Below are 26,548 nucleotides of genomic sequence, written 5' to 3'. Positions count from 1 at the left end.
TTTTAATGTGGTCATGGAAGTGACGAAGTCTTCAGGAATGGAGGAGGGAATTTTGCACTCAGTCCAGCCATTTCAACTGCCTTGCCTCCCACAGGGAATTCACTTCCCACTCTTGAATTTTCTTAATTTATAGTTTTATATTATATTTTCTTTATTTCAAAGTCACATTAGATCATTGATGTATTTATATTATATTTTCTTTATTTCTAAGTCACATTAAAGCATTGAAATGATATTTCCACAACCTTTATGGTTACTTATACAGTATAAATAAACACTGGCAGCCGCCGCTCTGCTTCGAATTATAAATATTTGATTGCCAAAAAAAGTGAATTTGTATTTTGCAAATTATCGTAACTCCTTTGCATAAACCTTTGAAAATGACTACACTGCATCACGTGTTGTTGCTCCCCCAGAAATGTTAAGGTAGAATTTTTGGGGCTTAGCCCAGTGGTTAACCCTCCTTAAAAATAAAAAAAAAATTCTGTTTCTCTGCTGTGCATGGACTTGGTTTCTAAGATAGAGAGCTGAGACTGCTCTAAATTGTGGGAGTCCACCTTGTAGAGGCAGATCCCCAACTAAAAGGGGGCTCCCAAGTGCATGAACACAGTTTATAACAATGAGAGCTGAAATTTAAGAAGTTATTTTTTGCATGTGCGCTTCATTTTGTTTTTTTAATAGTGTGTGTGCCTTCATGTTTATCTAACCACACTCTTATTTAACATGAAGAGCTGAAATTTGGTTCTGTATGCTTTTGTTAACTTTATTTCATCAAAAGCAAACCGGGATAACTCCAGGTACCCCAGTTAGTAATGTAATACTGTACACAGAGCAGTTATTAATCCATAACTGGTTGGCCACCCTATCTATAAATACTGTTTAATGGTCTGCCATTAATAAATTTCTTTTATCATGCTAAATAGGTTCCTCATGGTATAGAAATCATGCGGATACCAAGAAATTAAGTAGTCTCCAATGTAAATGGTGCTAGTGCAGGGAATCCTTTGCATGTGGGGAGGTTGTGATGTCATAGGTGGAATCTCCTTCACCAAACTGGGCTTGCCATGTTGCTGCCCAAATTTTCCTCCGCACATTGCATAGTATTAGTATGGTCTCACTCATTGCTTTTATTTATATTATTTTATAATGATACTATATTTTATTATTATATATATATCACTATTATGAGCACTTACGATCTCAGTTTCCACAACCATTGGTTCCTGCGGTGTGGCATCATCACACTGTCTTGGCTCCCACTATCATCACCTGTATGTGACCAGTGTGCACATTATAGTTTGTGATGATTTTTTTTTTTTTTTAATATTTATCACATGGACTACACCTATGTTTGCACTATGTACTTTATTTATAGTCCTTACACATACAGATAGTAAGCAGCTAACAAACAGGGAGGTACTACCGCCTGGGAAGATATTGGAAGCATAATGGTAGACCCTGCTGCCATATGGTATCACAAAAATTGTGACCAAGTCCTGCTGATCTGTCTTTCTGCCTCATTTATTCGCAATTGCAGGGTCTCAATTGTCTCTTAAAATTGACAAAACAACCTTTCTCACTCTTGATCTGTTCTATTCTTCTACTCCTATCCCCACTATGTTATCAGTTGACAGTAATATTAAAGTGGGGCTTTCTTGGATGGGTCCCACTGGTCGGGAAGGTTGTGGACCCCAGGGCCGACCTGATCATCATCAAACTACTGGGGCCTCAACTGACGTTACTGAGGTTGTTGGAGGGTCAGCTTTTTTCACACTTCATTTTTCCAACATTCCCGGCCTGAGATCCAATTTTCCTTCTGTGGAGCACCATCTATTTACCTCTTCCCCCTACCTCTAACTACTATCTGAACTTCAACTGACCAAATCGGCTTCACTCCAACCTTTTCAACTCTCCATCTACAACCTTTATACCTCTTTCTGTTCTAAGGGAGGTGTATGCGCCTACTGCGACACATGTACACCTATAGCTCGACACACAGATCTTGAATCTTCTCTTTATGATGTCATCTGGCTCAAAATATCTCCACCAACTATGACTATTCTTCTTTGTTTCCTATACTGTTCTCCCAACTCTTAACAACTATTTGGAACTCGTTGACTATTTCACTTTTTGCCATAAGTCGTTGCTATCCACACGCCAACACTGAAATCCTCTACCTAGGGGATTTCAATGCACATCAAGGAGAGTGGCTTGGCTCTGCAAGGGATGACCCAGGTGGAGCTGAGGTGCTCTCTTTTTCCTTACTTAATGATCTGTAACAAATAATTAAACACCCTACACTTGTTTCTGATTGACACGATCAACTTATTAACATTCTTGATCATTGTTTTACCTGTAACCCCTCACACTATTCATACTCAATTTCTGCCACCTTAGGGTTTTCTGATCACAGTCCTATTTCTATTAAATCAAACTGGGCACGACCACCTCCCCACCCCCCTCTAAATGCCAACTCTGGCACTATCAGATGGCAAACTGACCATCCTTGCAAGAATTCTTCTCTGACTTTCCTTGAAATGAATGTTGTCTTTCCACTCGGGATGCCTCGGTATGAGGGGTTATATGGGGTGGTATGAGTGCATTTAACCCATCTTCTACCAAAACTTTCTCTTTACAATCATTGTTTGATCGCTCCTGTTCTCTTGCATGTAGGGAGAGAGATAGGGCATATCAAGCTATGAAACTATCTCCTTCTATTACCCACTCCTCTTTCATGACTTCTAGGAATCTTTGTAAGGCTATTTTTCATAAGGCAAAGTGGAATTTTATAAAAAGAAAGACTGATGTCCTGACTAATCCTTCCTCTAGTAAATTCTTCTGGTCCTTAACCAAAAACATCTGTAATATCTTCTGCACTCCCTCTTTCCTCCTCTCTTCCGACCTGATAACTCAATAGCCAACTCTCCCCTTGATAAAGCCAATCTCTTTGGCACCTTATTCTCCTCTAACTCCACCTAAGACGATTCCAACTCCATTCCTCCTACCCCTGCTCCTCCTACTGAACCTTTGCACTTTCCTATAATCTCCACTCATAGGGTTGCTAGTGTGTAGTGTGTTATCCAGGTTAGATGTGAGCAAGGCACATGGACCGGACTGAATACCCCCTAGTGTTTCGAGGGAGTGTGCCGAAATTATAGCCCGTGCTTCCTCATCTCTTGCCTTTGCCTCAAAACCCCAACTTTTCCTTCTTCTTGGAAGCATGCCTTGGTTCAGCCCATCCCGAAGAAGGGTGACCATTCTAACCCCTCTAACTATCGCCCCCATTGCCCTGACTTCATCCCTCTCTAAGATTTTTGAAACTATTTTGAACTCTCGTTTTCTCTGTCACCTTGAATGCTTTTCTCTTTTGTCGGATCACCGGTATGGTTTTCGCCAGGCGAGATCTACTGGTGATCTGCTGTCCTACTGCACCCATCTTTGGTCATCCTCTTTAGGTTTAGGAGGGAGATAGGAAGAAACTGGTTCACAAATAGGGTGGTGGACGAGTGGAACAAGCTTAGCAACTTTGTAGTAAGTGCGGGAACTCTGGAAAGTTTCAAAAGGAGGGTAGATAGATTCATGGATGATAGAGAGTGGTAGTAACTCTCGACAGGAGCTGCCATGCACAGGCCAACCGGCCTATTGCAGACTCCTTATTTTCTTATGTTCTTATGTTAGGTATTATGGAGAAACTTTTGTCATGGCCATCGACATCTCCAAAGTATTTGACAGGGTATGGCACAAGTCTCTACTTTCTAAACTCCCCTCTTATGGTTTCTCTCCCCACTTTATTCTCTAATTTCTAGCTTCTTTGAGAACCGATCCATTGCAGCTGTTGTCGAGGGATCGACCTCTCGCTCTTTCTCTACCAATAGTGGTGTCCCACAGGGTTCTGTTCATTCATTCATTCATTTTTTTTTTCCTTCTTCCAGCATCCCCCAATAGCCATACCTTCGCCACCATTTTATTACCTTAATATTAAATATCCTAATACATAAGTAGCTATCCTAGCTGTGTTGAGTTAGTTGAGGCACAGATCTATGTGGCATTCAGTGACTGTAGCCTCATAGTCAATATCTGCAACTGTTGTCGGCTTTGGGGCCAATGCTCTTGTTCCCCTGAGGCAGAGCAAAGCCGACTGAAGGATTCACCTACTCTCTTCCTTCTTTTTATCAATGATTTACTTCACACTACGACTAATTCTATCCATTCTTATGCTGATGATTCTACTCTTCTTTCTTCTTCACATATTTCCCTTCCCCCTAATTCTCAAACTAGATCTGTTTTTAGAGCTGATATCATTTCATCTGTCAATGCAGATCTGTGCAGCATCTCCGAATGGGGAGGTAGAAACTTGGACTCAATCATTCAGGACTCAATGAATTTCAGGACTCAATCATTCTGTCAAGTTCTAAAATAAATATGCTAGGCCTCACCATTTCCTCTAATATGTCATGGAAGCCACACATCCACAAAATTGCTAAAGCTGCCTCCCAAAAGCTAGGAATGCTGTACAGATGCAGTAGCTACTTCACTCCTGAGCAGTTGCTTCAAATTATAAAAGTTTATAAGGGATTCATTCATCCTAACTTGGAGTACTGCTCTCATATCTGGGGTGGATTTTCTTTTGTCCAACTGTTAGATAGGGTGGAATCAAAGGCATTTCATCTTATTAACTCTCCTCCTTTAGTTGATAATCTTTCTTCCCTTTCTCTTCACTGCAAAGTTGCTTCACACACACTCTTTTACAGGTACTTTAACGGGCAATGTTCGGTGGATTTGGCATCCTGTGTACTGCCAGCAAGGCCGTGGGCTTGTAACACTCGTCTTGCCCGTGGTGCCCACAGTTTCTCTGTGGCTGTCAGTCACGCTAGAATAACCCGTTAAAGTACATCCTTCTTTCCTCACACAGCCAAACTGTGGAATGCTCTGCCTTCTTCTGTGTTTCCATACTCATACAATCTCTCTCAATTTAAAAAGCTGGTTTTCTTGCATCTTCGTGGTGTAGATTAATGTAACCTTTTTCTTTTCTATTTATAATTTCTTTTTACTCTTATTATTTTGCCCCTTTTTGCCCCTTAGGCCCCATTGTGGGTCGATGACCTGTGCCTGGTTGGGCCATTCCCCGTAAAAAAAAAAAAATAAAATAAAATACTCCTGCAGTGTGCGGTATTGCTAAAAAAAAGATTGAAGCAAAATGCATCATCACACAATGTACAATGGTCTTTCCTCACATTGGGCCCCAGCACAGTTGTCCTACACACGTGACAGGGTTTCTGTGCATTATTTGGTGGCTGTTGCTGGTATGATAGTTGGGAAGTGGCTGTTGCTGGTATGATAGTTGGGAAGTGGCAAGCAGTGAGGCATATTGGGTTATTGCCCCCTTCATGCAGAGAACCTCACAACCACTGTACCCTTGTTTGATTAGTCTTGATTATTTTACAACCCATGTGATTTTATAAATGGAATATTATTGATCTATGTACTCGACCCTTCACATGGCTCCAGGTGTAGACACACTCCTTAGCTACACTACTCCCCTTAGCAATGTAAATATTTGCATGAAGTTTTATACCCTACAAGGTTCAAAATGTGTATGAACAAAATATTGAAAAGAAAGTTCCTTTTTTGATATACTGTAATACACATAATTGCAGAAATTGGACTAGATCTACTTCATACATCTCATTCTCTTTCTCTTCCACACTAATTTATTCTTGAACTTTAATTTATACTAATATTTTAATGAACATTTTGAAGACAAAGAAAAATATAAAACCTCAAAAGCATGAAATACATTCCATTCATAAAAAGCCTTTTGTAAATCAAAGCATCCCATTGATTCCCAATATAGTGTAAAGGCTGGGGTGAATTCCTACAAAAAAATATCCCCACAAAATGCTACAAAATTGGTTTTCAATGAAAATTTTTATGTACACAATGATTATAAGGCAATAGTAAATTTGTTGTTGTTGTGAAATACTCATACATGCAGTACAGTAATAAAAATCATACCTGTACTATGAGAAACTGCAGAAAAAAATAACAAATACAGCCTCTAGAAGAAGAACTTCATATAATCCAGCTAAGGGAAGCTTCTCTTTCCAAGAAATTCATTAGAACTTCTCTCCTATGTGCTCCTTATGGACTGTTTGTTTGGTGAACTTTTGAATTTTGTTAACTAAATAGTAAATTTAAACATGGTCACAGTAGGCTTTGGGATCACAAACCCAAAATACCAGATACAGTACAGGAGGTACTTGTGCTTGGAATTTAAGCCCACAAACACAAATTATCTCGAACTTAAAGGATACCACTGACCTAAAGATCTCAACTTAACCATAGACACACTTACCCCTTGTTATTTTTTAATATGGTATTAATGGGTGGCATCTGGAACTGAAAAAGTTGGTAATTTACTGTAAAACTGTTTGCAGGTATATTTCCAAACTTCTTGAGAGTTTCTTGAAGCAACTCGTGTTGAAGTAGGAAATGCTCACCAACATCAATACCATTTTGCAACTATACAAGTATATTCAGGAGACTCTTGTTGTACAGGCAACCCCTGCAATACAGAATCCCAGGTTACGGAAATTTCTCCCTTATGGAATTTCAAAATTATGACCAAAAATTTCGCAATACAGACAACAAACTTGTCCTTGCCGAATTTGGGTAAATAAAAAAAAAAAGTCATATGTAGCAAAGAAATTCACCGAAATTATTAGATGTACTGTATTTCGTGTGGTAGCTATAAGACGGTTGAAGGGTAGCTCACATTCCCCAGCAGCCACCACAACAATGGTGCTGCTTAGTTAGAATTCTTTCCCCAGCATGTGTTCAGTTATGGGTTGTGTGGATTCTGGTGGTAGCTACATGACGGCTGGCAGGCGGCTCGCTTCTCTAACTCTGGTCATTATTTTGTAGTACAGTGTTCCCTCGGTTAACTAATACAATTCGTTCCAGAGGGTCGTTCGTTAACCGAAAATTTCGTTAACCGAATCCATTGTTTCAATGGGATATTGGGTAATTGGTTCCAGCTCACCGAAAAGTACATACAAAGTAAAAAAAAATGCAGTAAAGTACACTTACTTTGAGGTGTGTATGTAGAAGGTTCCTGGTTGATGATGATGATGGGAATTAGAAGTGGGGGTGGAGGATAAGGGAGAAGAGAAGGAAGTGGGGATGGAGGAGAAATCACCTTTCAGGGAACCCATGCTTAATGCAGTAATTTCACCAATACAATTTTAAGGTCACTAGGTGTAATTCAAGATTATTTTATTTAAATCAACACTGCACTGTGCTATATATTATCAATATGTTAACTAATTTTCAGAATGACCAATAATTTCAATGAAAAATGCAAAATATTTAAGACCCCAACAAAATAGATGTTCACTCCACTGTCAACACAGCCCAACTGACTCCTGTTGGCTGAGTCATGCATCTGATGGGCGCACAAAAAACTAGTTCTCTGTACTGCATATATTATCAATATATTAAATACTGTAAATGTTAAAATGACTAATAATTTTAATATAAAAAATATATTAAAGAGCACAACTTTCTTGACATTTAGTCCACTGGAAATGAATGTATACATAGAACAGATTACTGAATTAGCAAACTAGCCCATCAGCTGATCAGCTGATGCTCACAAAAAACGTGTTGTTCATAAGGATTTCGTTAATCGAAGTTTTGTTCGTTAACCGAATTGAAGATCCTTATGGGAGGTAATTCGTTAACCGAAATTTCGTTAATCGAACCGTTCATTAACTGAGGGACCACTAATCAAAATGATTGGCTAAATATTTATACTAATTTCTTTTCTCTATAGATATTAAAATTTGTTGGAAAGTGTAAGCAATCATAATTTTTGGTTGCTTTATCATATACACCTAGACCCCGACTTACGACGGGGTTAGGGACCCAAATCCAGGTCGTAAGTCCGACATAGATAAAAATTTTTTTTTTTTTTTTTTTTAATAAAAAATCTACAATGAAATACAGTACAGTAAAAGTAATGAATAATGATGAATGGATACAGTACAGTGAAAGTAATAAATAATAAGGAATGGATACAGTGTGACTGAGCACTTAACCTTTAATGTAGTCAGCTGAATGCACATGGGGCCCCCATAATTTTCTAATTATACATGAAGACTACATTAACTGGAAACGTTTCGGTATAGAAAATGCGTGTCATTTAAATTTTTTTTTTTTTTTATCTATATCTGAGGCGGTCGTAAGTCCCGACGGTCGTAAGTCCACGTAGTCGTAAGTCGGGGTCTAGGTGTACAGTGAACCCTTGAAGATCTGGACTAAAGGGGAGACCACCTGTCCGAATCTTCTAGTGAATGTGCTAAATGTATAAAAACAATAAGTAATGATATTAAAACCACCAAAAATACTGTGCCATATTTATGGCATATACGATGCACTCCCCATTTTAGCAGGGAGTATTTAGGAAAAAAATTGATGTGGATTTTCCTCCTGTAACCATAGTTTTCTTAAAATAATATACAAATAGAGTACCAGTAAATGTGAAGAATAAATACAAATAATACGTACCAATAAATGTTACAACAAAAAATACTGTATTGCCAAATCGGTAAATAAAAGCCAAATGAAAGTTTAACACAGTCGCCATTTGCATACACTACCTGCTGCCCCATAGTAACGAAGATCAGCTGGGACACTGATTCCCTAGCAACGCTCCTTATCCCTTACACACTTGCACTCTTCTCCCATTATGTGTTTGCCCTTAGGACAATTATTTCTTTTACTTTTTTTCGCAATATGTATATAGGATGGTGTGTGCATGTAATGGAGTAAAATAAATGAAAGATACGTATATCTACCCGAAAATATGAGTTGAAAAACAACCATAACACTTAACAGCTTGGCCCAGTAACCTGGTGGTTACAGTTACGAGTCTAACCTGGCTACAATGCCTTGATTAATCACTATTAAGCACTATTATATGAGTGAGCATTAATAATAACAGTAAATGTAGTGAAATATAGTTGCCAGGCGTATGATCGAAATACGTATGGGAGAAATGCATATCTTGTAGTGTAAATTGAAAATGGTGACAGGTGCAGTGATAAACAAATTATATAAGCTATGCATTTACCTACAATAAAATAATATGAAATGTTGTATCATTACTAGAGTGAATGAAATAATATTCCCATAAACAACAATTGATAATTCTCGGGCACCTGTGCTCTGCACGCTAACATCTTAGTTACACGGGCCTAAGATGATCTTTGCTCTGTTTTGGGAATGCTTCTTTGGGATGCTTCTTAATCCCCGGAACCCCTCAATTTTGTCTGATTCATCCAAAATTCAGTTTTACCGGGTCCGAATCTTCGAGGGTTCACTGTACTAATACAGTACTGTTTATTTAACGAGAGGTTTTACCCTATACTGTATTCCTCGGACCTCTGGTTGTATAGCTCGCCGACCTGTAACTTGGTGGTCGTAGGAGTGCTGGCAGGCAGTTGTTGAGCGGCGCAGAGCTTATGGTCACTACTGGTGTCATAGGATAGTTTTGTTGTGTGGAATACAAACGGCCAGAGCCCAAGCTCATTGAGTTTTAAGGAATTTCCGTCGCCAATCTTTTTACTTTTTACGTATCCTCTAAATTAAAAAACTCCCTTGTCCTAGGTATGAAAACGTGCAGAAAATAGCAGGCAAGTTTTCATTTAATCATTCCCCAGTTCTCAGGGCTAATGATGGCAGCTCAATTGTCACCCCTTAAAAAGTTACTGAGCGTTTTGCCACAGCATTTGCAGGACTGTCTTCTATGGCTGCTCGATCCTCTGATTTTAAGTGGGTGTGTAGAGTAGAGGAGTCACGAGCCCAGGATTTTGGAGTGGGACGTGGCGAGACGTGCAACAACATGTTCTCAATGAAAGAAATGAGAACTGCCCTCTCACTCATTGGAGATACATCACCAGGGCCTGATGATATCCCATTTTCAATGCTCTGCCACCTTGAAGTTGAGGCACAGGCCTTTCTATTGGAGCTATATAACAGGATTTGGCAAGAGGGTGCCTTCCCATCCCCATGGCAGGAGGCTACTGTCCTGACTTTCAAGAAGACTGGAAAAGAGGGTCTTCTCCCTCCAGAATATCGCCCCATAGCTCTGACTTCCTGTATCTGCAAGCTGTTTAAAAAATGATCAACTTGCAATTAGTATACTACTGTACATGGAGAAGGATGCCCTTCTTTTACCATATCTGTCTGGCTTCCAGAAGATACATTCAGTAACAGATGTTCTTCTTTGTCTTGAGTCTCGGTCCATGAGGCATTTGCTGGTCACCAGCATTTCCTCTGCATTTTTTGGACCTCAAGAAATCATATGACACAGGTTGGAGATTAAGCATCCTTAAGGAGTTTCACAATTTTGGATTGTGGGGAAATTTGCCATCAATACTGGGTCAGTTCTTGAGATATTGTACATTTAGGGTCTGCTTAGTCACAGAAATGTCAGAACCACATATTCAGGAGGATGGGGTTCCTCAGGGCAGTGTCCTGTGACCCTATTTGCCATCACAATAAATGGGGTAGCAGCATCAGTTCCAATCAATCTCATTGTATGTAATATGACTTGACCATTTGGTACACAGCTTCCTGCATTTCTGCCACCTATGAGGTGTTCACCCAAATCCTGATCTACAGCTCTCTGGTTGTCATATGTGGTGTGTCACAAGAGACCCATTTCCTGGGCATTATCTTCGACAACCGGCTTACGTGGCAGCCACATGTTTGTTACCTCAAATAGTCTTGCCGGTGTGCTCTCAAGTTATTGAAAGTCTTTGGGCACACGTCGTGGGGTACTGACTGAGGAACTCTGCTACACCTATACCATCCACCTTTAACACATGCTAGTTAGACCCAAATTGGATTATGGATGTGAGGTGTACTCTTCAGCCCTGAGGCTAGACTCAATACACTGAACATATCATGCTGAAGTGGGCCTGGTGCCTTCAGGTCTAGTTGATACTGATGAGCCATTTGATCTTTGACATCAGTATCTCTAGGTCCAGTGTTGGTTTCACCTCCACTGTCTTCTGCAGTTTGTAACCAACACTTGTGTAGTTGATGGGGTTATGTCCTCACACTACTTTCAACATCCAGACCTCCCATGACCTTTTGGCTTCAAGGTTGTGAGTATTCTTTGTCTTCCTCCTGTTCAGATATGCCCCATCCAGTTCCCTAATGCTGCTCCATGGATTCTCCCTGAAGTTCAAGTTAGTCAGTATTTTAACGAAAGGAAAGATTTAATCCCTCCCTGTATTGTCCATTCCCTTTTTTTTTTAGAGCATGCCTCCTCTCAGAGGGACTATTTCTTTTTACACCAACAGCTCTAATTCAGATGCAGGGGTGGGTTTTGGTGGTGCCTTTAAGATTATTTTTGCCTAACCTCATAACGATTTTACAATTTTTAGCAATTCTTGCAGTGCTCTCCAGGCCTTAGCTAGTGTTTCATTGCCCCATCCATTCGTTATAGATATTTTACAGTGGCTGTTTCTCATCCAATGTCGGGGCCGGAAAGTCAGTTTTTGTTGGGTTCTAGCCCATGTGGGGGAGAAGGGGAATGAACGTGCTGATGCTGTGGTGAAAGCAGCTGTGGCACATCATTCCCCTCTACCTGCCTCTTATATGAAGCCAATAAATAATAAGAGTTGCCATCCGCTCAACTTGGCATTGTAAGTGGGATGCTGTCAGAGTAAACAAGCTCTGCGGCATCCACTTGCATTGGGTGCCTGGGATTATCAGGGACTGGTACGCCGCTGGGAGACTGCTTTGGCTCGCCTCTGCATTGGCCACACAAGGCTGACTCATGCTTTTTTAACGGAGAGGGTGTCCCCTCCTCATTTTGATGACTGCCTAGTCCCACTGACTGTGGAGTGCCCCAGTCTCAGAGATCTTTGTAATAAGTACCTCTCCCAGTGCCGGGAGGGGGGGGGGTGGGGAATGGGTCTTACCGTCATTCTTTGGTGCTGGGGGGAGGGGATGTCTTCTTCTTTGTTAAGAAAGCCGGCCTTCTACACAAGCTTTGAGTTTTATCTATTAATGTTTAAATGGTTTTAACGAAAGTTCTAGGTTTTTTATTACTTATGTTTTTTACCTTGCATTATTTGATTTTAGTCTTTTAAGCCTTTATTTTAATTCGACAACATATGACCTAAGGTGTTCTGTCGTTAGGGATGTAATTACCACAATCAATATATCAATCTACCCCATATGTATGTCAGTTTCCCATGAAGGCTAAATTAGTGAAAAATTTGACGATTTAAACATACAAACACCTATGTTTTTCTTCATTTGTTCTTCATTGTGTATGTCATGGAGTTATTTTCAAACTTTTTATATTCAATAAGAGAATATTTGTGATCTCAATACACAATGGAAGCTGAATTCTATCCATATAAATGGAGTTTATTAGCCAACTATGAGGGTTTAGTGACAAGTACTAATAGAGCACGCAAGAACTAATGTCTGATTTAGAGAAAGCAAAATTATTCTCTTCAAAGGAACATAAATGGATGTAGGTATATGGGTGTTTTGCATTATAATCTGTAGAATTGCTATATTTATGAGTTGAATAGACTATCCCATTGTCCCCCATGATACTGTATAAAGGAAGAAAGAAAATGTATCAACTTCTTTGAGGAAGACTTGAAAAGTAAGCTTTTATGCTTATCTGGACACTCCTTCAGTTTTTTTCTTTTACAAGACACTGCATCCATTTAGCTCTCATGCACTTTACAACTTTATGCATGATAGGAATTCCATATACAGTAGTTTCCTCCAGAATTATCTCACTGCATGTCACTCTCTTACCAGTAGTATTCTCCTCAGCATCCCGGGAATCTGTCCCTGTTATCACCCTTTCAGCCGCCTCGATTTGCACTCTTCCATCTTTGCTGAATACTGTCCCATCTTTGCTGAATACTCTGCCAGGTACTTAAACTTGTTGTCTCATTATGTATATTCCTGAATGATGTATTGGATTGATATGGGAATAAACTGAAAATAGTTTTTATGACCTATAGGTCATTGGCAAGTGACCTGTTAATCCATACTGTTAAATACCCAATGGTAAAGCCTGCTTTTAATGACAAGATCCACTGTCCAGGTAGACAAGTTGTAATATTTTCTGCTACAAGCAGCAAGTCGCACCCAGTTGGCTCATCAAGTCGATCTTTTTTGGAGTCTCATGGGGATTCAAGTCATTAGCTTTAGCCTTAGTTTAGATGAGATCAATTTGATCTTGATTCAACTGGATGAGAAGAGCTGTTTACAGCCAAAAACATTTGGTATAGTTCAAAAGGACACTAAGGGTATATCAAAGATGTGTTCCTGGAAAGTATAACATTAAGTGAAATGGTGATAAGCGAAACAAAACTTACAGTACTAGACTGAATAGTAGATCTGGGGATATACGTTCCTGGGGAATATTTCTGGTCAAATTTTTCCAACAACAAAAATGTCATATACAGTATATTGTAGTATTTAAGAAGATAACTTTCAAGAGAGGAGTTATACAGATGAAGTCTATTCTTCATCTTAGGGATGACTTTAGAAAATTGGTCCAGTGAGAACTGGACAGGCTTTTTCAACTTCTGATACAGCACCTTGTAGCAGATAATGCTGTAGGGCTTTGTTTTCTGTTTGGTAACAGTTGTTGCTAAACAACCGAAACTTACTGCAGTGACATTTCAGCTTTAATATTTAACAATATACGATTGAAAAGGTGTTAAGCAGGACAACATTGAGTGAGGATTACTTGTATACCAATTTTTAAAAGGCTGTACTAGGGGTGTTTATCAGTATGGATCTCACAGGTTACTACTCGTCCCTTTTCTAAAAATATTGTAGTATTTAATTTTTTAATCTATAATTTATAGAAATATTTGATGGTTAGTACAGGGTATAATGTTTTATCTTTATATTACAAATTGTGGGTATTATATGCCATTAAGTGAATTATAAAAGTTTTATTGAATTAAAAATCATACATACACGGGTAAGTTTACTGGTGTGATTTTTTTTTTTTTTAATAATTCGTAAAGGTGTATCATGACATATCATTTGATACAAGATGATAATCTTTTATTGATACAGTAGAGTTGCAATAATTTGTGGGTTAGGTACCAGAAGACATTATGTTCTATAGGCAAAAAAGCACCATAAACTGTTCCAAAACTGCTTTAATAAACACTAATTATCATACATAATGCATCGGAAAATACAGTAACATCATCGATATTGAGCAAAAAGTAGTTTCCCTGGTTATGCCTGGCAACGAGAGTGGGCAAGTTGAGTGAATGATCCCTAGTCGAGTGTCGTCTGCTGTTTACTCCTCGCTCCTGCCACACTTCACTGGATTTAGTGTTATTAGTGTTTATTGATAGAATAGTGCTTAATAGTGTTTAATCATGGCATTGATGCTAGGTTAGACTTGTCACTGTAATCACCAGGCTAATGGACCAAGCTGTGAGGTGTGAGCTGGCTCAGTTAGGGAGGGGAGGGAGGGTTCAGAGTGTTGCGGGGAGTGTTGCTAGGGAGATGGAGGAGTTACAGTCACCCAAAAAGTCCTGTCGCGAACCATGAACCCCGAGATTCAGACTCTTGAATCCGAAGCATTTAAGGACAGAATAATGTATCAGTGTCTACTGCTTCGGGTTCACGAGTCTGAATCTCACGGTTCATGGTTCACCCATCTCGAATAAACAAAACATTGTTTTTTGTAGTACTGTATTATGCTAAAAAACACTCATAAATCAACACAGCTAAAATTATGGGATGAGAAATGGTCTGTTTACTAGCAATCAGCTGATGCAAGAGGGTGGTCTCGCTGGCACCCTGCATCACCTGCCTCTCGTCTGACTCGCCAATCATTTCCACTTTCCTCTCAACTTATTTTTTCATTATTTTGTGCTGGCCCTGTCCTGAATGAGAATCTACCCAGATACCCTAGAACTCATGAATTACTATTGTAATGTAATACAGGTCCACAATCCCTTATTTGAGGTTTGTAATGTCTACATTCAAATTATTCGCTATCTTGCAAGGATTCCAGCAATGCAAATTATTTCTCCCAGCTTTAGTCTGTGACATTTTAAAAGATAAAAATTTTAAGCCTAAACTACCTTCACCCCTGGGAAGAGGGAGGTGATGTGTTGACAGCCAGGCAGGGGGTAGGAGGGGGCTGAGTTGAGGTGAGGTATTCACCAGCCGGTGGGGACATTAATCCCTTGTGTCTTATCTGTTTTTCTCTTATAAAGTATCACTGAACTGAGAATATAACTTACATTGATCGAATTCTTGTAAGACAGTGATTAATTTGAATATAAATATGCTATAGTTTGCACTGGACATAAAAATTTTAGTAGTTCATAAGTACATTTGAGTACAGAACTGGACAATTATTTCTTTACTATTTTTTAGGTTGGTTTGTGCATGTAAAGGAGAAAAAATAAATGAAGAAAGTTATGTAAATCTACCCAAAAATACAGTTGAAAAAATTTTACATTCCTAAAATGTACTACACTAATGTATTAAATTTTTTTATTTCTTGTGCAAAATATATGATGTCTGGATTCAAATTATTCGCTGTCTTGCTAGGATTCTAGCAATGTACAGTAAGTTATATAATCCTAACTTTAGTCTGTGATATTTTATAAGATAAAATCTTTTAAGCCTAAAACCAACAAACCCTGGCTGGGAGGGAGGTGGTAGGTGAGGCGAGGCGAGGCGAGGCGAGGCAAGGCAAGGCAATGTATTTGACAGCTGGAGCTGGGAGGTCTAGTGAAGTATTTATTTATCTGTCCTTTACAGTGAGTTTTTTTTTCTCTTATAAAATGTCACTGAACTGACTGGGGAGAACATAACTTACAGTGTTGGGATTCTTGTAGGATAGTGATTAATTTTAATATAACATGCTATAGTTTGCACTAGACATAAAAATTTTAGTAATTATTTTGTATATTTGAAGACATGTACAATACAGAGTTGGCTTGTGTTTGGGCATTATGAACGAGTATGAGAGAAAGGTTTAAGCACACTAAATTGACACATATGAGAGGCAGGTGTTATTCTGACAATACCCAATACCGATGCGGCAACTGAAGACAGAGAGGTGGGATGGCAGGGGTGGAGCGTTTGGCGTGCATATGACCCATTTTTTTTATTTTTATCTTGAAATTGGAAATTTTAACCTAACCCCCGGGGTAATCCGTGCCAGATTTGACTCGCGTAAAATAGGAAAGATTCGCTTTAAATTGATAGTGTCCTTAATTTTGGGTGTCGCTTTAAATCAATAATTTTAAATCGATTTGTTTTAAATCGACGTTCTACTGTATCATGAATGACAGTCATAGAATGAGAGAGAGGCAGTGTCAGTGAGAGCAGCAGGTGGGAGGGAGGAGGGTGACATTATGATTTAGGTGATGATGGTAATTATGGAGCCGGTGGTGAGAAAGGTGGGGGTGACTTGCCTTTCGTGATAGTGGAACATTCTTTCGTGAATTGGCAAATGGGTAGTAAAAACTTGCTTTCGTTGTGGTGAGGATTTGTTCAAAATATCAAAGTTCAAAGGAGACTTACTGTACTCTAATATGACTTACAAATAAAGAAAATTTAATAAAAAAAAAAAATGAAGAGCATGGGTGTGTTTGTGTGGGAAGTGAATGTGTGTTGAGGCGGTTATAGCCACGGCCATGGCTAATAACTACATGGCCAACTCGCCAGCCTCGTATATTGTTACTTGTAATGAAACTATAAAAGTTGTTGAAAAATCATTACAAGACTTTAATGTGGCTTAGAAATAAAGAAAATATATAAAACTAAAAAAATAAATAAAAGGAAGAGCATGAGTGTGTATGTGTGTGAAGGTGGTGGGCTATAACTGCGTGGCCATGCTCCCTCCCATTGTGACCTCATGGCATACACACAGTGCAGAGCGGCAGCCACATGTCTGTGAGTCAGCTGGTTAACTGCTTGACTGAAGTGGGTTGTGTCTCCCAGAGGATAGTTTGAATGTGAATTAGCTTTTTTTTTGTACATAACCATAAAATATGTACTAATTTATATTATATGATGCTATGTATAGTTTTATTATTTATTATAGCAATAAATATGGCAGCTCATCCCCATCGCACATGGTATTCAAACTTAAGATTCTAACTGATTTTAGAGGCATTTATATTTTTATTATTATTTCATTTTGGTGGTGCCAGTTAGTTGAATCTGCCAGTTATCCGGATACTGGATAACTGGGATTCCACTGTACATAGTTCATCTTGTATACCTGTATACATTAGATAGTGCTGTATCATTTGAACCTTTACCTGACACTAAAAGAGAACTGTGAATACAAGAGTTTAGAAGCCATGTTGAAAGAATTGTAGAAAGCCATCTCAGATGATCCCATTGTGGATGTAACTAGCAAGCTCCACCTTTCACTCTAATATTGATATGATTTGTAAAGCAACAATACTGTATTATTTAATATACAGTTGACTCTGGATTTACGCGGTTTTGGTTTACGCATTTTGTCATTTACGCGGTGCCTTGCCAGAATTGAAATGCTTGATTTACGTGGCAAATTTGGTCATTTACGCGGGAAGCGGCGCGGGCAGGGTGTGCACAAGGTCACCCTGTCATCAAAACATTACCAAGTTCTTCACCCGCCACCCACCACAGCCGGCCCAAGTCAGTGATAGTGAGGATATGGACTTGTATGGACTTTGAGGGGTTTGACAAAGAGGCCCTGCAAGCCTCTGTGGTGGATAGTGATACAATTGATACAAGTGATACAGGTGAGGGCCAGTCTCTATTTCAATTAATCCCATATGTTCTGTTATTTCATTTACGCTTTTCTCGTTTTACGCGGTACTCCGCGGGTTCAATTGACCGCGTAAATGAAGACCCAACTGTAAGTTTTAATAGTATCAACAATAGTGGTAAAGCACATTCTAGATGTAGCTTTAATGTTATAATGTCAATATTATTGATAAAACATTAAAAACAAGACGTGCATAATATTTTTGCATTACTGCAGAGTGCTATCTTCAATTCGGAATGTTAAAAAGTTCCTGCCCAATTTTACACTGCATAGCTGATGAAAAATGTATGAAATGATAACAATGGTGAAAACAAGCAACATCTGGCATGGGTTACCTTGAATTTTTAAATTAATTTGACCAATGTTAATTTTAAAAGCGATATGAACGCAATGATGATAATGATATTTTAAAAATATGAGGCCGAAAAGATAATCAAGGTATCGAATCATTTATTCAATCGGACAATAAAAATGTATCATCTCTCTATTTCTCACAAATCTCTCATGATTCATGAGAAGCTGCCAGGATGTTAACAAACCCATGTTGGCTTACTCTGATGCTATGCAGGCCTACCTAGGGAATTCTCAACTTCTAAAAACACTATACAGCCTGTATTAATTTTTTTAAAGTACTCGTATGTGTACAGTGTTTAATTCTTTGTTTTGTTTTTTAAGAAGTAAAACTAAAGTTCAATTGAGTTTGTATGTGTGTTGAAGTACAGGAGTCTACTGGTAGGGCTATGGTAACATGGTTTACTTAAGACCCAAAAAACCGGAAAATCCTAAAAAATTGTTTGGTCGTAGTTCTAAAGGTCCTGGATTTAAGGGGTCTATACCTGTAATGGTGTTGTCCTAATATACATTATAATAAAGTAGCTTGATTGAGATTGTTCTGTGACATAATTTATATGTTTTACATACATGGTTCAATATTTTCCCCATTATTTTTACTTTTATTAATGTTTTATGATAACACTTGGTCTTATTTTATTATCTTCTGAATTTGCTTGAATTTTGTGTGAGGCAAGTGATATCCAAGCAGCTTAGTGTTTATATGTACAGTACTGTATGTTCTAATATTTTGTGTTTGTTTTAGGAGGCAATAATGAGTGAGATGAAAGCTCGAGGTGTGGTTGCTGATAAACGACTTCTTTCCCAAGAAGATGTGTATCATGGTGCATTAGAGGACATCCTAATTGGACTGAAAAATGAACCATATCGACGAGCTGATGCTGTTCGAAGAAGCCAACGCAAAAGAAATGAAAATGTGAGGCTGTCTCGCACTGTTGATGATATGGAGTTTTAATCTTTAGGTTCTATTGTAATTAATTTGTACAACTTACTCATTATACAGTATGCACTTAAATTTGTCAAGTACATTGTATAAAAATATTGTGATATTTCACAAATGATGCAGTGAAGAATATGGAGGGACTTTCACCTTTTGATTAGTTTCACTCCAGTGCAATACAATATATGAATGTAGATGGAACTGGTTATTTGATATGTACACATGGTTATTGCATATTATTGTATATGGGTTATTCCCTCTAAATCTTTTACCATCTTTACAAATCTCTTGACAGTAAAATCATTAAACACAGACTGAAGCCCTGCTGAAAGACTACTACTCTAAATACTATACAGTACACATTTTATATTTATTTTTAAATGGCGTTCAAGTCATCCCACTATTTACTGCTCTTAGAAACATAACTTTTCTATTAAGGAGTTGATTAGTGTATTTGTTTAGATGGCAACTTCTCATCTTACATTCCAACTTCATGAACTAATCTGTTTTGCAGTTTGTGTTGTTTATGTTAGGTTTTATGAAGGACGATATATGTTGATGAAAATTCAACATAAATTTGAGAAAAAAATCATTAATTGTACACAGGTAAAATATACATTTATTCCTTAAAAATTATAAGACTTATTCAAAGGCCTTAATTCGATTATATCCATGAAGATTGTGGTCATAATGTTTATTATCACCTCCGTTTTGAAAACCGAATAATTTTCTCGGCAATAGACATTCTGGTATATGATTTGTTGTTTTTGGAAATTTGTTAAAGAAATGTGTACAAAAAATTTGAAGTTTTGTTGATGATTAAATTTATAGATAAAGGAAGATAATTTTTTTTGGGGGGGGGAATTATGTAATTAACCATTCTGTAAAAATTACATCCTGTTGAAGAAACATAGACCTTAAAGTTGACTTCACCAATACTGTATTAGAATATATAATGAATCAATAAATGTAAACTATGGTTGAAAAATAGTTCCATAATCTTGAATTATTATACATCCCTGGTAATGAAGAATGAAACTCATGCCTGTTAGATCTGATAGACACTACTTTTATTAATTTATTATTCTGTTCCTGGAACTGATGTTGATAATTTGGAGATTGAATAACTGCAGTAGGTGGATATAATGCACCCCAAAAGTATAATAATTTTATGTATACAATATAAAGCCCATATTCAGTACACACAACAGTTTTAACAATGTGAGAATGTTTTGATATATAAAAGTTTTTCATTTGTTTACAAAATAAATGGCATTACAGTACATTACCAGGTACAGTATATCATTTGGCAAAATATAAATTTTTGCAGGATATATTTTCAAGAGCATGAAAATTAGATCAGGATGGCTGTCAGAAGGCTTGGAATTTTAGTTGTTTTATTTATTTTTTTGCTATTTGTTTATTTTAATGTTTTGTGAAAATTTAGTTAACAAGTCTTTCATCATTATGACTATGACTAAATCCCCATCTGTAATTACAGGAAGACTTCATATTACTGGACAAAGAAATACCAGAACTTAGTTTTACTGCATTTATTAAAAAAATGTTTTTTTGTATGTTTATTATTTTGTAGTAGATATCGGATGAATATTTTGAGGATATGATTGGTTCAGTCCTGAAATGTGAAATTGAACTAAGCTAATGGGAGGAGCCTCAACTTAACTTAATTTTTCATGCTGTAAGGATACATTCATTACATGTATAGTACAGTATATGTAGTTTGAAGCTTTATTTTTTTTTATTTGGAAGGTAAATAAAAACAATTTATACTATAGTGTATTTATCACAAGAAAAATAAAACAATATTCATCACAAATTTAATTAGTGTTGAGCTTTTTTCTATATTTTTTTATTTATTAATTAAAAAGATAAAACATTGATGAGATTTCAAACTAAATATATATATATATGTGTGTGTGTGTGTGTGTGTGTGTAGGTAAGGGGCTGAAGTAGTTCATTTCTGCAGTTTGGGATGGCTGGTTTAGATTTGGATGCATATTGATAATGTACTGGTCAGCTCAGTCTGTATAGTACATGGTTGCAACAGTTATTGCATTGTCTTTCCATATCTTGAAAATTTTTAATACCAAAACAATGGCTTATGTTAAAGAGCATATGAGGCATGATATGACTGAGAAAATAGAGTGTGTGAAAAATAAGTGCCCGAAGTTAATGAAATGTTCATAAAGTTGTTGATTACTAGGTAAAGTTAGTAATGGACATATGATGAGAATGTCACTGCTTCACTGTACAGCCAGTATAGATCTGGATGATTACAGCGAATTAAACATTTCTATTATTATTATAGTTTTGTATTCTCATAATTCTCAATGAACTAGGCCCATATTTAAACCAATACCACATAGCTGATGGGGATTGTTAGCAGTGCTGTGTTAGAAGGTACATATCACCAATGCTATCACTATTATATGCTCAGATTTACTGAAAATTGAAATTTAGCAACCAATTTTTTCCCAAATTATTTCAGTAAAGTGAAGTTTTAATGGCACATGCCTGAGGGAATAGGGATAATGAACCACTGAGGAAAAATTTAAATATTTGGGATTTTTAACATTCAAACCACAGCCATGAATTCAGGACAGTATATGTCTGTCTTTGTCTGTATGCAGATAATTAAAATATGTTAAGTCCATAATAATATATAAGCCAATAATTTTCCATTAATTAACTTTTTGTAGATGGAGTAAATTATAGATTTTCAGGTTTTCTTCAACACAAAGAGTATAAGTATCAAGGACTAGTTCTTCCTCATTGAATGGTAGTTATTCTTCTTTGTATATTTATATAATAATGATGTAATTGTAAACACTGCTAGACTAAATGTGATAGATCTCTTGCTTAGTTTTGGTACTTTTATATTGACTTTGAATTATCATGCTCATTTTTGTATGTGCTCTCTTCATGTTACTGGGCATTAGTGTCAAAATTCAGGAGCCTCCTGTTACATTTCCAGTAAGAAATAATATTAGCCATTAACTTTTAATCACTAACCTGCTCACTGTTTGAAATTAGTTTGTAAAGCACAGAAGTGAGTAGATTGTTAAATATATATATATATATATATATATATATATATATATATTTTTTTTTTTTTCTGACAAGTTGTCTTTGCTTTTCCTGTCCAGTCACTGTGTGCCTTAATAACTACTGTATATTAATTTCTGGTTTCTTATATTCTTAATGGATAATACGAAGGTTCTTTACCTGAAAATATGCTGTTAATGAGAATAATTATATATAATTATGAGTTAAATAATATAGTCATAGCTAAGAAAGAAAGGTAATGATTCAGTTCTGTAGTTCTTTGTGCAGAAGTATGTTTTCTAATTGTGATGTCTATGATAATCAGTCTATGTTATAGTCTAGTCTGGATTGTAAAAATATTTTAATTTTTCTCGTGTATTCAGTCAAGTGTTGTAGATGATTCCTAAACTTCCTAATAAGGCCTTATTTTTTAAGAAATTGTAAATACTTGTATATACTTTTGTAAATTAGAATCCAAAAGATTCACAGAAATACTCAAATGTAAATATATTTCATGAAATTCATAAACTTTATAGTAGTGATTTACACATTTTCAAGGATTTATAGTGATAGGGCAAGTGCCACAAATCAAGATACAGTTACATATAAAAATGAATTTACAGTACAGTATATGGCTATATGGCATGCATTATAGTTTTTTATTTAACCCAAAATTTGGAAATTGACCCAACAACATGAATTACACACACACACACACACACACACACACGAAAAGAGAATTAAAACAGTGACTGGCACATTTTTTTAATGAATTTATCTTGTTAAATATATAAATAAAAGGAAGAAAGATTTTCTTTATAAACCTGATATTTTCATGTTTTATAAATTTTAGTTCGAAATTTACAATTCAACGAATAGTATGAAGTAAGGAAAAAAAATTCTTTTGCAGTAAGATGATAGTCTAGAAATGCATGTTCAGGTGATACCAAAATTGTGGATGTACTGTACTCCAGGGTCGAGATTCACTAACGGGTTATGAACTTCATAAGTGTGTAAGGAGTTTCATATCTCCTGCGGTGGTGATTCACTAAAGATTAACGTAGTTTACACCTCTATTTAAAATGGCTGACTTTTCTTCACCTCTTATGGTGACTGGAGGTCTTGTAAACTAATGCAAAATGGAAATAAGGCTGTTTTCTCTACTAGACAACCCTTACAAAAAACAGAGCTGCTAGATGTACCTCAAGCGTCGCTCTCTTTAAAATATATATACAGTATATATATACAGTATTACCCCGCCTAACGCGGTTTCACTTGGCGCGTTTTACCGTATACGCGGTGCCTCACCAGAGCTGAACTTTCACTTAACGCGGGTTTTTTCCACGTATACACGGTGAGTGTCCTGCTCGAGAGCTATTTTTAGATTTGCCCCACCCGCCACCCTGCCTGACTGCCTGTTTTAGCTCATAAAATTCATACAAATTACCCGGCCAGAATATAATTTACATTGCTGGAATTCTTATAATTTGATGATCATTTTGAATATAAACATCATAGATTTTGCATTAGATATACAAATTTTAGATAAAATGTTTACTCTGAGTAAATATGTTCTCTTTTGTGCAAAATATATGACATTTATATTCAAAATATTCCTGGTCATACAAGGAATACAGCAATGTCAATTATATTATCCTAACTTTAATCTGAGGTATTTAATACAAAATGTTAAAATTTAGTTTTTTCACCCAACCTTTCTCTTGAAGGGAGGATTGGTGGGGGGTAGGGTTGGGACTGACCGAGCGGTTGGAAGAGAGGCAAGGTGGGGTACTTTGATTGACAGATAGTGTCTGAAGAATATTTTTTTTTTTTTATTAACTGAAGATATTTGTTTTAGCTCATAAAATTCATACAAATTACCCGTCAGAATATAATTTTCATTGCTGGAATTCTTATAATTTGATGATCATTTTGAATATAAACATCATAGATTTTGCATTAGACTTACAAATTTTAGATGTAATGTTTACTCTGAGTAGATATGTTATCTTTTGTGCAAAATATATGACATTTATATTCAAAATATTCCTGGTCTTACAAGGAATCCAGCAATGTCAATTATATTATCCTAACTTTAGTTTGAGGTATTAATTATTTATTAAAATTTAGTGGTTTTCCCCCAAAAATTTCTCAGAGAGGGAAGAGCCAGCAGTGTAGTGTGAGAAGAGGGGGAGGGAGTTGAGTATATATATATATATATATATATATATATATATATATATATATATATATATATATATATATATATATATATATATATATATACAATCAACACCTCAACCCGCCAGGATTCGAACCCACGGCCCACAAGCCTATGACTGTGACCGGGGAACGCTAACCGCTGGACCACCAGGATACTAAAAGCAGTCCTAGACTTTGTTATATTTCACACAAAGCCTGTTCAACGAGCTTATGGCGCCGTGAACCTCTAATGGGGACCACCCGTATCACTTAGGTGGTCAGAGTAACGTTTTACCAAATCCGGCTTCGAAACACGAGGATCCATATATATTTCATTAGCCCAATAAAGCACGCGGACTTCTACATACAATCAACACCTCAACCCACCAGGATTCGAACCCACGGCACACAAGCCTATGACTGTGACCGGGGAACGCTAACCACTGGACCACCAGGATACTAAAAGCAGTCCTAGACTTTGTTATATTTCACACAAAGCCTGTTCAACGAGCTTATGGCGCCGTGAACCTCTAATGGGGACCACCCGTATCACTTAGGTGGTCAGAGTAACGTTGCTTTATTGGGCTAATGAAATATATATGGATCCTCGTGTTTCGAAGCCGGATTTGGTAAAACGCTACTCTGACCACCTACGTGATACCGGTAGTCCCCATTAGAGGTTCACTGTGCCTTAAGCTCGTTGAACAGGCTTTGTGTGAAATATAAAAAAGTCTAGGACTGCTTTTAGTATCCTGGTGGTCCAGCGGTTAGCGTTCCCCTGTCACAGTCATGGGCTCGGGCCGTGGGTTCGAATCCTGGCGGGTTGAGGTGTTGATTGTATGTAGAAGTCCGCTGCTTTTATTGGGCTAATGAAATATATAGTATATATATATATATATATATATATATATATATATATAGTAGTATATATATATATATATATATATATATGGTAGACAGACATAGACATATATATATATATATATATATATATATATATAGTATATATATATATAAGTTGTTGTTGGTTATATATATATATATATATATATATATATATATATATATATATATATATATATATGCTGATAACCACAAGGAAAGAAGAAAACACGAAGTTCCCAAGCGCTTTCGTGTAATTCACATCTTCAGGGGTGAGTACAGACTAGAGAGAGAAATACAAATCAAGGTGTATATATACAGAGGGTGAGACCAGGTCCACAATGGTCAGGTATTAGGTAATGACCCTACTAATCTTTAAATAGCACACAACGGTTGGTGGTCAGGTGACCCGGCCTTCTCACCTGGTCACAAATCTTCTTAATTATAAAATTGTCCAGCTTGTACATGCCGTTACTCAAATTCATGTTGAATGCTTCGGTATGTTTAATAAGACTAGATTCTATGATGTTCCTACTATCAATTGAATTACATGGTAATATTGAGGAGGCATTATCCCAGTCAATGCAATGCTTGTTATCCCTCAAATGAACAAACAGAGCATTGGATTCCTGGCCTGTCCTAACACTGTATTTGTGTTGTTTAATTCTAGTTGCAAGATCTTTACCTGTCTGGCCTAAGTAAAACATATTACATTTCTTGCAAGGAACTTTATAAATGCAGCCAATTGTGTTGTTGGGGGAGTTCTTGATTAACATTTGTTTAACAGTGCATGAGTTTTTTTAAATGCCACATTGACGTTCCAGGTTTTTAGTTGTGAAGGAATGTGTGAGAAATTTTTGTGAAATGGTAATATTAAGATATTCTTATGGTCATGGGTGGGCTTGGGATCAGTTCTATAAAAAGTTTTCTTAGTAATGTTTAGGCATTTGTCTATGAAAGATCTAGGGTATTTAAGGTTTGAGCCAATATTATATTTGTATTATTTGTATTTCTCTCTCTAGTCTGTACTCACCCCTGAAGATGTGAATTACACGAAAGCACTTGGGAACTTCGTGTTTTCTTCTTTTCTTGTGGTTATCAGCATATACCTAGATCACGCGCACCTACAGTGATTTACTTGCATATATATATATATATATATATATATATATATATATATATATATATATATATATATATATATATATATATATATATATATATATATATATATATATATATAT

At 36.7% G+C, this 26,548-nt stretch overlaps 1 protein-coding gene across 1 annotated transcript in view; it reads left to right on the top strand.

Annotated features, from left to right (window-relative positions):
• The window catches only part of LOC121870397 (formin-like protein), a gene marked incomplete in the record, with an annotated part of 115,630 nt that extends 92,606 nt beyond the window's left edge, over positions 1-23,024 (top strand). The window contains 1 exon segment of the mRNA XM_042372224.1: positions 18,960-23,024. Within this exon segment, the coding sequence (XP_042228158.1) occupies positions 18,960-19,169 (210 nt within the window).
• Between the last annotated feature and the right edge of the window lie 3,524 nt (positions 23,025-26,548).

Source organism: Homarus americanus, unplaced genomic scaffold (genome assembly GCF_018991925.1).
Source record: "Homarus americanus isolate GMGI-L3 unplaced genomic scaffold, GMGI_Hamer_2.0 scaffold40856, whole genome shotgun sequence".
NCBI classification, from domain to species: Eukaryota; Metazoa; Arthropoda; class Malacostraca; order Decapoda; family Nephropidae; genus Homarus; species Homarus americanus.
Note: the sequence above shows the minus strand (reverse complement) of the source record. Positions and strands in the feature narration are given on the sequence as shown.